This window comes from Trichosurus vulpecula, chromosome 2 (genome assembly GCF_011100635.1).
Source record: "Trichosurus vulpecula isolate mTriVul1 chromosome 2, mTriVul1.pri, whole genome shotgun sequence".
Lineage (NCBI taxonomy): Eukaryota > Metazoa > Chordata > Mammalia > Diprotodontia > Phalangeridae > Trichosurus > Trichosurus vulpecula.
The window spans coordinates 3413861-3429397 of NC_050574.1; the positions used below are offsets into that span (position 1 = coordinate 3413861).

A 15537-nucleotide genomic window follows, 5' to 3' on the forward strand; every position below is an offset into this window, starting at 1 on the left:
GTTTGCCTTTATAGAATAACAAAGTTTTTTTTCCCCCTGTTTAGCTTTTTATTTCTCTCTTCAGTTTTGTATTTGAAGGTCAAATTTTCCATTGAGCTCTGACCTTTACATCAGGAAAGTCTGTAATTCCCTTATTTCATTGAATGTCCATCTCCTTGCTTGAAATTTATGCGCATTTTTGCTGGGTAGTTGATCCTTGGTTATATGCCATGCTCCTTTGCCTTTTGGAATATCATAGTCTAATTCCTCTTGTCTTTTGATGTAGAAGCTGCAAGATCCTGTGTGGTCCTCACTGTAGTTCTGTGACATTGAAATTGTTTCTTTCTAGCTGCTTGCAGTATTTTCTCCTCGACCTGATAATTCTGGAATTTGGCTACAGCATTCCTTGGCCTGTTTAATTTGGGGTCTCTTTCAGGGTGTGGTGTGTGGATTCTTTTGATGACTATTTGACCCTCTGGTTCTGGGATCTCAGGCAGTTATCCTTCATGATTTCTTGGAAGATATTATCCAGGCTCTTTTTTTCATCAAGCCTTTCCAGTAGACCCATAATTCTTAGATTATCTCTTCTGCATGTACTTTCCAGGGCAGTTGTTTTTCCAATCAGATATTTTAGGTTTCTTCTATGTTTTCATTCTTTAGGTTTTGTTTGACTGATTCTTGATGCTTCATAGAGTCATTAGCTTCTACTTGTGCAATTCTAATTTTTAAGAAATGGTTTCCTTCATTTAACTTCTGAAGCTCCTCTTCCATTTGGCTGCTGTCTGCCATAGCTCTGACAGATTCCCATCCTGGGCTGAGAGGCCTAGGGATTACCACCAGTTTCATATGCTCAGTGCTCTCTTAGCCCAGTTTGCTGGCTGAGTTCTTCTGTTGCTCCTGTTCTTGTGTGGTTTGGTGCAGTTCTGTTGGCTTGGCACTCTCCCAGCCCACAGATCCATCCTGTTGACCCTGCGGACTCTCCTGGCTTGGAAATTTGCCACACTCGGTCTGCTAGTGGCTTCTAACTCTCTCAGATCTGCTCAGATTCACTTTTTCAAATGTATCTGACAGAATTTGTAAGGTAGTTCTTGTAAGTCCCTGCTTTTACATCACTGTCTTGGCTCCACCCCTCTGTTTTTCTTTCTAAAAATATTTCACACTCTTTTTTGTCCTTGAACACCCACTTTTTGTCCCACAGTGCTATGCACATATTTGTAGGATAGGTCACCCTGGGCTGCACACTGAGCACATTCTTCCCTTCCCTGCTCATTTCTAGTCCTTTTGGAATAGTTTTCCATATTTCAGTGTCCTTTCCATTGTATTTGAAAGGCTTTCTCTGGATGCCTTTTAGAACTCACTGAACCTGGAGGACCTGGAAGTGTAACAGAGGAAGACAGCACAGAAAGGAATGATGAAAGCAGGTTGGAATGAGGAGAACATACCCCAGTAAAGGGGCACAATGGAGCAGTCAGTTAGAAAAGTCCCAAAGATGCTGAGCCTGGTGAGAAGTGAGATGTCTGAAATGAGCCTTCTACTTAATTGGAGGTTTAGAGTTCATAACCTCATCCCAAGGTGGGGAGAGATGACTGTGGAAGGCTTGAAAAGGAAAGAAGTTTGGAATAGCTTTTGTTGGGTGTGAGTTAGGGAATCAGAGATCAGTTATCAAGAAAAGGACTACCTTCCTACATTGAAAGTACTGTGCACTGGAGGATAGTGACTCATGAGATGCCAGTGGAAAAAAAGAATTACAAATTCTTGGGAATCTCAAAGAGTGCAAAAGATAAATACCTTAATTATTTCCAAGTAAAATAATAGAATAAAGCCAGTTAAAGGTGATATATAGATTAGAAATAGACCATGAGTCAGGTGTTTTGAAAAAGAAATCAGAATGAAAAAAAAGCAATGGAGAGTTTTGTCCATATGATGTAAAATTGTTCCTTAATATCAGAATGTCTGGTAAAGAGTGTCATGTATTAATGATGAAAATGGAAGACCATCAAATTCCAAGCACTTTGGCTGAACTCTCACTGTGCATGTATCAGATAGGAAATACAGATGACTGCTCCCAAATGTCAAGGTATTTTCAGGTTGGGCCGTCCTCTCATGTACATGGTCCATCAAGAGGCCTCTTAACTCTTTCTCTTGACTTTTGTTCTCCCGAGTTTCCAGTGTTCTAGAGGCATGATTAGATCCTTTATTTCTCTTGAGGAAACTGTCAATATTTTTCTCATGCTTTAGCTGAAACGCAACCTACATTAATGAAATTTTGCTTTTTTAATGTATGAAGGAACTCTGCACAATTATTCTTGTTTCTGTGTAAGTAAGTAGCAGAGTATGGATCAGTTCTCTGCTGCTTGTGCCAATTTTCGTCTGACAATAAGACCAAGTAAATAGAGGTTCTCGAAAAGGTCATGGATATCAAGGGAAGTGACTTAAACATATTCAAGGAAGGTGATCTAGCTGTAAGAGATCTTAAACTGTATTATAGACCTGTAATCATCAAATCAATTTGGTCTGACTAAGAAGGAGAGTGGTGGATTGGTGGAATAGGTTAGGTACAAATTAAATTATAGTAAATGACCATAGTAATCTGCTGTATGATCCCAAAGAGCCAAGGTTTGGAAGAAAAACTTTTTTTTTTTTTTGACAAAAACTGCTGGGAAAATGCAAACAACTGTATAGCAAAAACTAGGCACAGACCAACATCTTGCACTGTATACCAAAATAAGGCCAAAATGGATACAGGATTCACACATAAAAGGTGATATCATAAGCAAATTAGGAGAGTATGTCTGTTAGATCAAAGGTGAAGTGAAGAATTTATGACCGAACAAGAGAAAGAACATTAGAAAATATAAAATAGTTAATTTTGATTTTATTTAATTAAAAAAGTTTTGCTTTGTTTTTTTGTTTTTTTTCCCAGAAACAAAGCTAGTGTAACCAAAATTAAAGGGAAAGTAGAGAAGTGGGAAAAAAATTTTCCAACAATTAACTTTGATAAAAGTTTCATTTCTCAAATATGTAGAAAAGTGAGTCAAATTTATAAGATAAAATTAAATGTTAAAAATATTTTAGCATGTAATTGGGGGGGAGGGGAAAAAATATAGTTTTTTGAAATGTAAAAAACAATTAAGAAAATCGAGGTTCTCCATCATCCAGCATGGCCCCATCCACACGTGGCACCATTGGTTACAGCCAATTGGTCACAGGAATTTTCAATCCTGTGAATCATTTCATTTCCCTTGGCAGTATGTTTTCCAGCATGTGCATATAGATAATGATGTTTAAAAAGAGAGAACCTTTGAATGAGTTACTCTATAATTATATTTGATTGTGGGACTGAGTGGCCTTCTTTGGGAAAAGCTTGCCCTAACTGCTAAGTCAAACTAACCTAGACATTCTCTTAAGTCCGAGTCACCTGTAGATATAGGGAATAGTTAAACTGATAAGACTCAGTCACTTAGTAGCAGGTTTTAGTTTAAGACACATGTCTTTTTATGGCTAAAATAGTCATGGGATTATAAGATTCTTTTCAAAGGTTAAATTCCTCTTTCAGGCTACTGGAGGAAGGTGGTTGATGAAAGGCTAAATTCTTCTTTCCAGTCTTAGTGGATAAGCTCCTTTTTACTTTTTCTGCCTCTAGAGGTTAAGTCTCAATTGAGTAGTGTAATCTAATAAGGTCGAGTTGCGCTGTCTGGCAGCTGGAGGATGGGGAGTGGCTGCTAACTAGAAATGATGAGCTCCCCTTTTCCAGTCTTTCTTCAAACTATAGGCTCCTTTAAATAATACTTTAGTTGTAAAAGTCATCAGTTGCAAGGGTTGAAAGACACATGATGAATCTGGGACAAGAAAACATTCGAGGAGTACATATTGATCTGACCTGCCTTGTCTAATTGAATTATGTTCAAAACACATTTCCAGAGATTGTTGTAATTTTTCTGTTCCTCTTCTGTTACAAAAATAAGCTCCGGTCTGGTACAATTAAATCATTATTTACTAGCAAATTTTATACCTCACATTATTTTCTATTTAAGGTAACTAATTTTGAGTTGATGCCTGCTTTGCTCAAGATAGTTTAGGGTTTGGGAGTGGCCAAGGAAAGTGTAGGAGAAAAGAGGAGTTAGACTGGGTACCAAAGTGAAGGTCTTTGGAGGTACTGTGCTGAACTTTTTCTTAATATGCCTATGAAAACTGGACATTATACCAGGGCCATGCCAGCAGACTGAATCTCTCCATTTGAAGTGTCTTAGAAAGAATCAGAAGATCTCCTGGCAAGATAAAGTACTGCACACTGAAGTACTCTCAAGTTAGACTGCCAAGCATCCCCACTCTCCTTCAGAGAGTGCAGCTCTGATGGGCTGGCCATGTTGTTCAAATGCCCAAAGTATGTTTGCCTAAAACACTATTTTTCTGAGAACTCATGTAAAGAAGGCACTCACATTGTGGTCAGAGGAAGTGATACAAAGGCCTTTCCAAGGTCTCCCTGAAAAGCTGTATAATCAGTGGTGATTTGTGGGAGGCACTGGGAAAGGACCACCCAGAATAGGGTGCCTGCCTCAAAGAATGTACTGTGTCATGTGAGCAAAGCAGAATTACAGTCCTTGAAAACAATGGTGAGATATGCAAATTGAGAGCCATCTCCACCCCAGATATTCACAGGGACTATTTGTGCCCAACCTGCGGTAGAGCCTTCTAGACTTGTATTGGTCTGATCAACCTTGGTCAGACACACTGTACCTTGACCATGACATAGTGATGTCATTTGGTCCTCTTTGAGTACAACGATCAACAAAAAAGACACAACTATGCAACTAAATATTGTAGTAAAGAAATAAACGCTGTTGACAAATGAAAGCAATCATAAAGTGAAAGCATAAGACATTTTGGCCATGACACATTGTAGCTGGGGTATACTCAAGCATCAGTGTAACAGCAGATAACTGTTCTTCACTTGGCTGTAAAGTCTCATAGCCCTCAGTTCAGTCTAGATTGTAATTAGTATCTCTTATGAACCCTTTTCATGTTTTGTCTAGAGAAGACTTTGTTTCAGCTTCTCAGGAAATGAACTAGATGTTTTCTTTGTCTTTCTTTCCTATAAGCACACATAAATGCCCCCCTTTCTCCACAAACACATTGCATTTGCCAACTTCTCACAAATTCCTCACGCAATTTTTAGTATAACATGTCACTTCTATCATATTTGATAAGGGAGAAATTTCACATCTTCTCTCTCTTCCATAGATCTTGCTGCCTCACAGATAAAACACATAATTTGTCTGAGATTCCACAAGGAGACATATTCCACAGTAAGACCTTTCTCATCTTTATTCCAAGTGACCACATCAACTGCTTTTCTCAGTATTCCATTCGGCTCTTAATGACTCTGGTTTCAAGTGTTGACTGACATTCATAAACGGTACAACCTTTTTGGTAAAAACCTTTTCTGTCCTTCATTTCCTTCCTCTTGCTTGATGAAGGTTAGACTATTAGAAATTCTGGAGTCTCTTTCTGCTCTAAATCATGGGACTTTTGTTGGTTTAGGAGTTGGTGACATTCAAGGATGTGGCTGTGGACTTCACCCCAGAGGAGTGGGGCCTCTTGGACCATCCTCAGAAGGAGTTGTACAAGGAGGTCATGCTGGTGAATGCCCAGAACCTGCTCTCCGTGGGTAAGGACACTTCCCCTGGCTGCTCTGAGTTGGCAATCAAAGGGAATTTCTTCATTCCTGAGTGTGCTGGCTTTGGAGCATTTGTCAATTACTGGATTGGGAAAAGTTCTGGTCTCCTGTGTCCAAGAGGCAGCGTCCTCCTGCTTCTTGGTCTTCCTATAAAAGGTCAATACATTGTGTGAGGAGAACCTGGAGGTTTCCTGGTTGCCCTTGAAATTGTCTCTTGCCAATTCTAGGTACCTTGAGGTCAAAGTTCAGATCAGTTTTGAAGCATCTCAGGTGTGGAAGTAATCCCATATTATGTAGTCCAGCCTCTCCCTGGACATGAATTTTATCTGACAAATCTCTGAAATCTGCTCAGGCAGCTTTTCCCTACACCCTCTTCCTCTTTGGGAGGGGCCAAGTATTTAGGACATTGTTCTTTGTGAGAAGTATCAGTTTGTAGCTCCCAGCTCCTAGTTGTGCCTGGTAGGGCACATTTGTCCTTCATCTTCCTTTACATTGGCCCAAATTCCAGCCCAGGAGGTGGGAAAGGAAGGAAGGGAACAAGCATTTCTGTTCACCTGCTGTTCACCAGCTGTTGTGCTAAGTGCTTTCTTTACAATATGATGTCAATAGGTGATGTTATTATCCCCAGTGGACATTTGAGAAATCTGAAGCCAACAGAGGTTAAGTGACTTGTGCAGGAGCATGCAGCTAGTAACTGTCTGAGGCTGGATTTAATTTCTGATATTCCTGACTGCAGGCCCAGGGCTCTCTCCACTGTACTACCAGCTGCCTCTAATTTCTGGATAATCATAGCTATGTAATGAGTGCCTCCTCCTATGAAGAAGGGGCACCAAGACCAAATGTTCTGACTCCAGATTGGCTCCATGATCTTCTCCCCATCTCTCCTTAAAGCTCCCCAAAATTAATACTATGGACTCCTTGCTCCAGGAGTTCAGGGAACTCTCCTGTGCTCCTTGTTTGCAGGCCCCTGTCAATGTAGGAATAACAGACTGGCCAAGAATCAGAATTTGGTCAAACTAAGGTTCATTGAGTTCCCTAGCAAGAGAATCACAGCAGAAGAGGCAAAGACTCCTGAATGAAGAGTCCCAAGGTTTTTATAGGTTTTAGGGAGTGGGGAGCTGGGAGAAGGCAGGGCCACAGCTGATTCATCAGGATCTAATTTTCAGGAGCTCAAGGCTGATCTGGAACATCCTAGTTTGGGTTCCTTGTATTACAGGCCTTAATAGGAGAATAAGCCAGATGTGTGTGAACGTGATGGAGTGCTTCTCTAGGTTTGTATGCACACTGTTTTCCCTAAAGAGACCTAAATTACAAGTTTTCCTCCATACTCATCCCTGATTCCCCATGCCCAGGTCTGCCAGTTCCCAGAGAAGATCTGATTTGTTATTTGGAGGAAAGGGAAGCACCATGGCTGCTGGAGCAAGAAGGCCTGAGGAGCTGCTGTCCAGGTGAGTGAGGGGAAAGCAGGTCTATGAGAGCTAGGATATCAAGAGGCTTCTGGGTGTGGGGGTGAAGCAAGTGCTCGACCTGGGGCAGGAACACCTGACTTGGAATTCTTTTTGAGACCCTTTTTAACAGTGGGATCCTGCACAAATCACTGAACCACTGTGTTTCAGTTTCCCCCCCTTTAAAATGAGGGAGTTGGACACCATGACCTTAAAGCTCTCTTCCAGTGATAAATCTCCAATCCAATAAAGAGTCCTTGATTGGAATTTGGAGGCATGGATCTCCACTGAAAGTGCAAAAAGGGCTAGGCTTTCTAACATGGGCTTTTTGTTAGACTTCAAGGCAGTGAGCATTTATTAAGTGCCTGGCATGTGCCAGACCCTCTGTTAAGCTCCAGGAATATATAGAGATATAAGGAACGTCCAATGCTCTCCTGGAGGTCCCAGACTGGAGTTCGGGGCACATAACCTGCCAACAACAATATAGAAACCTGTCCTGGACAGGACAAATTGGAGCTCATTGAGACAGGGAAGGCCCTAAAGTGAAGGAGGCCTGGAAAGGCTCATTGTGGAAGGTGGACTCTAGTGCAGGGTGAGCATTCTAGGCTGGGGTATGGTGAGAAATCCCTATGGAATCTGGAGGCAGATTATCCTGTTCACAGAAGAGAAGGGAGGCCTGTACCACTGTAGGATTCCATACTTGGTGGGGATATAAGGTGAATGAGTAGGCGAAGGGCAGATGATTATTGGCGCAGGTGATTAACAGCCCTAGAGAGGATTTTCTTTTTAATTCTTTTGCTAGGGAGCCACAGAAGTTTGTTGAGTACGTGCTGACATGGTCAGTCTAGAACTTCATGAAGATGAACTTTGATAAGTGGGTGGATGGAGGAATGAGTGGAGTGAGGGTAGAGTTGAGACAGCACCTCAGGTAGGACATGATTGGGGCCTGAACAAAGACAGGGGCAATGCTGACAGAGAAGGGTGTATGTGGGAGAAATGTTACCTTGGTGGAATCCTAGGACTTTGCAGCAGATTGAATATCAGGATCAGAAGTATGAATGTGTGAGAGTCAGTGAGGAGCACATGACACCTCATTTGTGAGCCTGCACTATTGGAATGGTATCTTGGAGAGCCTTAGGAGGGTAGGAAGAGGGGAGGGTTGGGGGAAAGAGAAGGAGCTTAGGTTAGAGAAGAGCCTCACTAAGAGAGAGGCAGGAGAAGGCTGATTGACTAGACAGTCAAGGCTGCAGAGAAGTCAAGAAGGATGAGGATGAAGAAATGGCCAGTGGATTTAGCAAGCTGGAGATTTTTGGTTATTTTGGAGAGAGGAGTTTCCATTGAACCATGAGATTGGCAGCTAGACTGCAGGGAGTTTCATGGAAAGCAAAGTAAAGGAGTTGGAGACACCAGTTGTAAATGGGTTTCTCCAGGTGCTTAGCCAAGAAATAGAAGATAATGAGAAAATATCTCTTGGGTTGAAGGGATCAAGTGACTGTGTTTTGAGGATTAGAGAGAAAGGGTTTGATTTGTGGCAATAGGGAAGGAGTCATTAGTGCAGGAGAGAATGAAAAGTAGTGAAATAATGGGGATGCTGGAGAGGCAGCATGCTGAGGACAATGGTGAGCTGAAATGGGGTGATTTACACTTGGAAAGGAGTTTGCTGTAGCAAGCAAAGGGAGACCATTTCATCTGATAGTGGTGTCATAAAGGAAAAAAAGGCCCTTGATTTATGGGGGATGCAGAGGATGAGATAGCTCTTGATAAGGATCCATTTTTTCAGTGACACAGACAGCAAATTTCTCTGCTGAGGAGGTCGGGGGTGGGGGGGGGGTGGAGTGGAGACTGGACACAAGCAATAAGGGAGTGTTGGGGAAGAATGAAAGGAATTGGAAAAGCTGCTGTGCTGAATGGGGCAGTAAGTCAGTTTTGAGGTTGCTCAGTCATTTCAGTTGTTTCTGACTCTTCATGACCCAGTTTGGAGTTTTTCTGTCAAAGATAATGGAGTGGTTTGCCATTTCCTTCTCTGGCTGATTTTACAGATGAGGAAACTGAGGCCAGCAGGCCTAAGTGTCTTGCCCAGGGTCACACTGCTAGTATGTGTCTGAGGCTAGATTTGAACTTGTCTTCCTGACCAGTACTCTATCCCCTGCACCATGTAGCTGCCCCAAGGGAGTCAGTAGGGAGATGTCAAAAGACAGCTTTGCCACAGTGAGGGACACACTGAGAAGATTATTTAGCCAAGATGTATAGTGGACCCAGGCAGCCTGGTTGTATGATTTTCTTTCTCCATTCAGTAGCGTCTAAGTCATTGCAAAGGTTGCTGCCTTACTTAGAATTAATCTAAGGCTATGCTTTATGTAAATCATCAACCTGTGCCCCTTGCTTCATCTCTGAGACCAATCTCTGGCCCATTCTTGGAGCATCATTGGCCACATTCTTTGAGGTGACAGCTACTCTTAGTTTGGGGAAATAGGAGGTAGAAATTCCCAGGTGTCCCATAGTATGAGATGCTTCAGGAGCCTCAGAAGAAGTCTCTGTGATTTTCTCTTTGGTCAGGTCCCGTCAGGGTTAGAACCAGATAGGTGTCACTCAACATAAGGGATAAGGTGAAAGAAAAAACCAGAAAGAGGCCTGAGGCCAGAACCTGCATTTGCCAAATAAGACAGAGAGCAGAGTACAGGGAGCAAGGTGGAACCTGGGGCCTGATGTCAACCCTGGGCCTAGTCAGTCAGTCAATAAGCATGGATTAAGCACTTCCAGGTTTTGGAAGGGGAAAACCAGTCCCTGTTGTCAAGGAGCCTGCAATCTGGCATATGAATATGGAGATGGTTGAGAAGAAGTAACAGCTTGGGAATGTCACTCTTAGCCTATCCAGTGAAAGGAGAGCTTAGAAATGGAAAGACGTCTAATTCAGTGGGATATATGAGAACTCAAGGAGTGAGGCTAGTGACACTTTGAGAAGCAGGGTAGGATTAGGGAAGAAAGAGTCAAAATCAAAAGAAGAATGACTACAATACAGGCACATCTCAGAGATATTGTGGGTGGGTTGTGTTCCAGAGCTCCATAGTAAAGCAAATACTGCAATAAAATGAGTCACGTAAATTTTTTGGTTACTCTGCATGTAAAAGTTATGTTTGCAATAGACTGTTGTCTATTACATGCATGATACTCTTATGTCTAAATGAGTGGATATACCTTAAGTTTAAAATGTTTTATTGCTAATAAAAGCTGTCTACCATTGGATCTTTCAGTGATCCTTAATTTTGTTGCTGATGGTGGGTCTGGCCTGGTACTGATGGCTGCTGAGTGATGGGGGGTGGGGGTGCGGTGGCTGTGGCAGTTTCTTAAAATAAGGCAACAGTGAAGTTTGCCACATTGATTGACTCTGTTTTTCAGTTGAACACTTAAATCCCTATTGCTGGATTGTTAATTGGCCTAATGTCAATATTATTGTTTCTTGTGCAATAGGAAGACATGAAGAGAAGGAGAAAAGAAGTCAACATGTAACAATAAAATAATGTTTCTTAAAAAGAAAACTCAGGGGAGAAAAGCTGTCTAGTAAGATGGAGAGATCATGCCCAGTTGTAGGGTTGGAGTTCTAGTCTCTGTCCCTCAGCCATTCTGTGCTCACGGCCAGAGCTGTGAATGTACGGAGAATGGTCTGCTGGAGTCCTAGGTATTTGTGAGAATCCGATGTGATTGTGTGTCAAGCTCTTTGTAAATCAAGTTATCTTGCAGATGTGAGCTAATGGCATTTTCAGTGATTGATTCTGTCCATTGAACTTTGAAGACTTTTTTCTTATTCTGAGGAAATAGGATGTAGATGAGTTAGTTAACTTTCTCCCAATGGAAGGAATGGATTACAATTATGTATGTATGTACACGCATGTCTGTATATATGTTTTATTGTTTGTTTCTTGCAGAAGGAGAGGTTAGATCTGAAATGAAAGAAACTACTGTGAAGCTAATTTTTTCTGGGGAAGAAACTCATGAGCCAAGATTCAGGAGTGATGCTCCTTGTGACGTCACAGGGAGACAAATCTGTGCTGGACTTCAGAGAATCCACATGGGAGACAAACGTTATGATTGTCATCAATGTGGGACAGACTTGAGTCAACAGTCTCCCTTTATTTACCATCAAAAAATTCATAATGAAGAGAAACCTCATGAGTGTGAAGAATGTGATAAAGCTTTTAGTGAACACTCATTTTTTATTAAACATCATAATATTCACACTGGCAGGACACTATATAAATGTAATCAATGTGGAAAGGCTTTCCGTTGCACTAACGATCTTGCTGCACATCAGAGAATCCACAGTGGAGAGAAACCATATGAATGTAATCAATGCAGAAAGGCTTTTAGAAGTGCCTCTGAACTTACTGTACATCTAAGAATCCACACTGGAGAAAAACCTTATGAATGCAAGCAGTGTGGAAAGGCTTTCCGTTGGAGGAACAATCTTGCTGCACATCAGAGAATCCACAGTGGAGAGAAACCATATGAATGTAATCAATGCAGAAAGGCTTTTAGAAGTACCTCTGAACTTACTGTACATCTAAGAATCCACAGTGGAGAGAAACCTTATGAATGTAATCAATGTGGAAAGGCTTTCCGTTGCAGGAACACTCTTGTTGAACATCAGAGAATCCACAGTGGAGAGAAACCTTATGAATGTAATCAATGTGGAAAGGCTTTCCGTTGCAGGAAAAATCTTGTTGCACATCAGAAAATCCACACTGGAGAGAAACCTTATGAATGTAATCAATGTGGAAAGGCTTTCCGTTGCAGGAAAAATCTTGCTATACATCAGAAAATCCACACTGGAGAGAAACCTTATGAATGTAATCAATGTGGAAAGCTTTTCCGTTGCACGAACAATCTTGCTGCACATCAGAGAATCCACACTGGAGAGAAACCTTATGAATGTAATCAATGTGGAAAGGCTTTCCGTTGCAGGAACACTTTTGCTGAACATGAGAGAATCCACACTGGAGAGAAACCTTATGAATGTAATCAATGTGGAAAGGCTTTCACACGGAGATCCCAGCTTGCTAAACATCGGAGAATCCACACTGGAGAAAAACCTTATGAATGTTATCAATGTGGAAAGGCTTTCATTTGCAGCTCCAGTCTTGCTAAACATCAGAAAATCCACACTGGAGAAAAATCTTATGAATGCAAGCAGTGTAGAAAGGCTTTCACACAGAGCTCTGTTCTTGCTGCACATCAGAAAATCCACATTGGAGGAAAACCTCATGAATGTGATCAATGTGGAAAGGCTTTCCGTTGCACGAACAGTCTTGCTGCACATAAGAGAATCCACAGTGGAGAGAAACCTTATGAATGTAATCAATGTGGAAAGGCTTTCAGTTACAGCAGCAGTCTTCGTAAACATCGGAAAATCCACACTGGAGAAAAATCTTATGAATGCAAGCAGTGTAGAAAGGCTTTCACACAGAGCTCTGTTCTTGCTGCACATCAGAAAATCCACATTGGAGGAAAACCTCATGAATGTGATCAATGTGGAAAGGCTTTCCGTTGCACGAACAGTCTTGCTGCACATAAGAGAATCCACAGTGGAGAGAAACCTTATGAATGTAATCAATGTGGAAAGGCTTTCAGTTACAGCAGCAGTCTTCGTAAACATCGGAAAATCCACACTGGAGAAAAATCTTATGAATGCAAGCAGTGTAGAAAGGCTTTCACACAGAGCTCTGTTCTTGCTGCACATCAGAAAATCCACATTGGAGGAAAACCTCATGAATGTGATCAATGTGGAAAGGCTTTCCGTTGCACGAACAGTCTTGCTGCACATAAGAGAATCCACAGTGGAGAGAAACCATATGAATGTTATCAATGCAGAAAGGCTTTCCGAAGTTCCTCTGCACTTACTGTACATCTAAGAATCCACACTGGAGAAAAACCTTATGAATGCAAGCAGTGTAGAAAGGCTTTCACACAGAGTTCCCATCTTGCTGTACATCAGAGAATCCACAGTGGAGAGAAACCTTATGAATGTAATCAATGCAGAAAGGCTTTTAGAAGTACCTCTGACCTTGATGTACATCTGAGAATCCACATTGGAGAAAAACCTTATGAATGTAATCAATGTGGAAAGGCTTTCCGTTGCAGGAAAAATCTTACTGAACATCAGAGAATCCACACTGGAGAGAAACCTTATGAATGTAATCAATGTGGAAAGGCTTTCCGTTGCAGGAAAAATCTTACTGAACATCAGAGAATCCACACTGGAGAGAAACCTTATGAATGTAATCAATGTGGAAAGGCTTTCCGTTGCAGGAACAATCTTGCTGCACATCAGAAAATCCACACTGGAGAGAAACCTTATGAATGTAATCAATGTGGAAAGGCTTTCACACAGAGTTCCCATCTTGCTAAACATCAGAGAATCCACTGGAGAGAAACCTTATGAATGTAATCAATGTGAAAAGGCTTTCCGTTGCACTAGCCATCTTGCTGCACATCTGAGAATCCACAGTGGAGAGAAACCGTATGAATGTCATCAATGCAGAAAGGCTTTCCGTTGCAGGAACAATCTTGCGGCACATCAGAGAATCAATACTGGAGAGAAACCTTATGAATGTAATCAATGTCTAAAGGCTTTCACACAGAGTTCCCATCTTGCCAACCATCAGAAAATCCACACTGGAGAAAAATCTTAGGAATGCAAACAGTGTAGAAAGGCTTTCACACAGTGCTCTCTTCTTGCTGTACATCATAAAATCCACAGTGGAGAGAAACCTTACGAATGTAATCAATGTGGAAAGGCTTTTAAAAGTGCCTCTGACCTTACGGAACATCAGAAAAATCCACACTGGTGAGAAACCTTATAAATGTAAACAGTGTAGAAGGGCTTTCACACAGAGGATCAATCTTATTGCACATCAGTGAATCCACAAGAAACCTTATGAATGTAATCAATGTGCAAAAGCTTTTAGAAGTACCTCTGACCTTGCTGTTCATCAGAGAATCCACACTGGAGAGAAACCTTATGAATGTAAACCTTGTAGAAAGGCCTTTACACAGAGCTCCAGTCTTTCTGCACATCAGAAAATCCACACTGCAGAGAAACCTGATGAATGTAATCAATGCAGAAAGGCTTTTAGAAGTACCTCTGACGTTGCTGTACATTAGAGAATCCATACTGGAGAGAAACCTTATGAATGTGAACAGTGTATGAACGCTTTCACAAAGAAGCCCTATCTTACTACACATCAGAGAATCCACACTGGAGAGAAACCTTATGAATGTAAACAGTGTGGAAAAGCTTTCACACACAGGGCCAGACTTACTGCACATCAGAGAATCCACACTGCAGAGAAACCTGATGAATGTAATCAATGCAGAAAGGCTTTTAGAAGTACCTCTGACGTTGCTGTACATTAGAGAATCCATACTGGAGAGAAACCTTATGAATGTGAACAGTGTATGAACGCTTTCACAAAGAAGCCCTATCTTACTACACATCAGAGAATCCACACTGGAGAGAAACCTTCTGAATGTAAACAGTGTGGAAAGGCCTTCACACAGAGCTCTGATCTTGCTGCACATCAGAGAATCCACACTGGAAAGAAAATTTATGAATGCCATCAATGTGGAAATGCTTTCAGTTGTAGCTTGAAGCTTACTCAACATCAGAAAATCCATTCAAGAGAAACCTTATGAATGTAGTCAGTGTGGAAAGATTTCCAGATGTAATTCTGGTCTTGTTAAACATCAGAAAATCCACACTGGAGATGACTGTGTTCAAAGTGAAAAGGCATTCAAACATTACTGTGACCTTGCTGTACATGAGACAATCCACACTGGAGAGAAATCTTAGGAGAGTCTAGAATGTGGTAAACCTTTTATTGCATGCTCTTCCCTGACTAAACATCAGAGCATATTTACTAGAGAATAAATCTCATTAATATGATCAACATGGAAAATCATTCAGGCTAAAGGCATCTCTTATTTCTCACCAGAATTGACAGGAGATACAAATCCTGTCCCTGTCATGAATGTGGAAAGGCATCCAAATGGAGTACAGAGCTCATTAGACATCACAGAATTCTTCTTGGGAACAAGCCCTATAGGGACTAAGGCAGAGACCATCTCTTCTTTTACATCATACTTCATCCTGTAGAGAACACTTAAGAAGGTGCTCAATGAGCTCCTGCTTTTCCCTGGAAGATTGAGATCACTAGACAACACAATTTTAGCTATTGACAGAAGCTTTATGAAAGCAAGGATTGTGGGAAGGCTTTCACCTGGACCTCATCCACGCATCTCCATTTGAAAAATCTTGCTGCAGATAAAATTTATGGATGTAATTACTGAGAGAAGGCCTCTTCCTGCAGCACAGGCCCCAGGGTAGAAATACCAGCTAAGGCAGTGATTGACCCCCAGGGCCGTCATCCCAGTTGGGGCTAC

General features: G+C 41.5%; 1 protein-coding gene across 1 annotated transcript; it reads left to right on the forward strand.

The window, feature by feature from the left end:
• The first annotated feature begins 1077 nt into the window (after positions 1–1077).
• LOC118835487 (zinc finger protein 850-like) lies at positions 1078–14790 on the forward strand. The gene is made up of 8 exons (XM_036742675.1): positions 1078–1480; positions 5521–5647; positions 7009–7104; positions 9658–9668; positions 11423–13505; positions 13588–13706; positions 14026–14250; positions 14512–14790. The coding sequence occupies exons 1-8, from the start codon at positions 1439–1441 to the stop codon at positions 14788–14790; spliced, it is 2982 nt and encodes a 993-aa protein (XP_036598570.1). The 5' UTR covers positions 1078–1438.
• Positions 14791–15537: the final 747 nt, after the last annotated feature.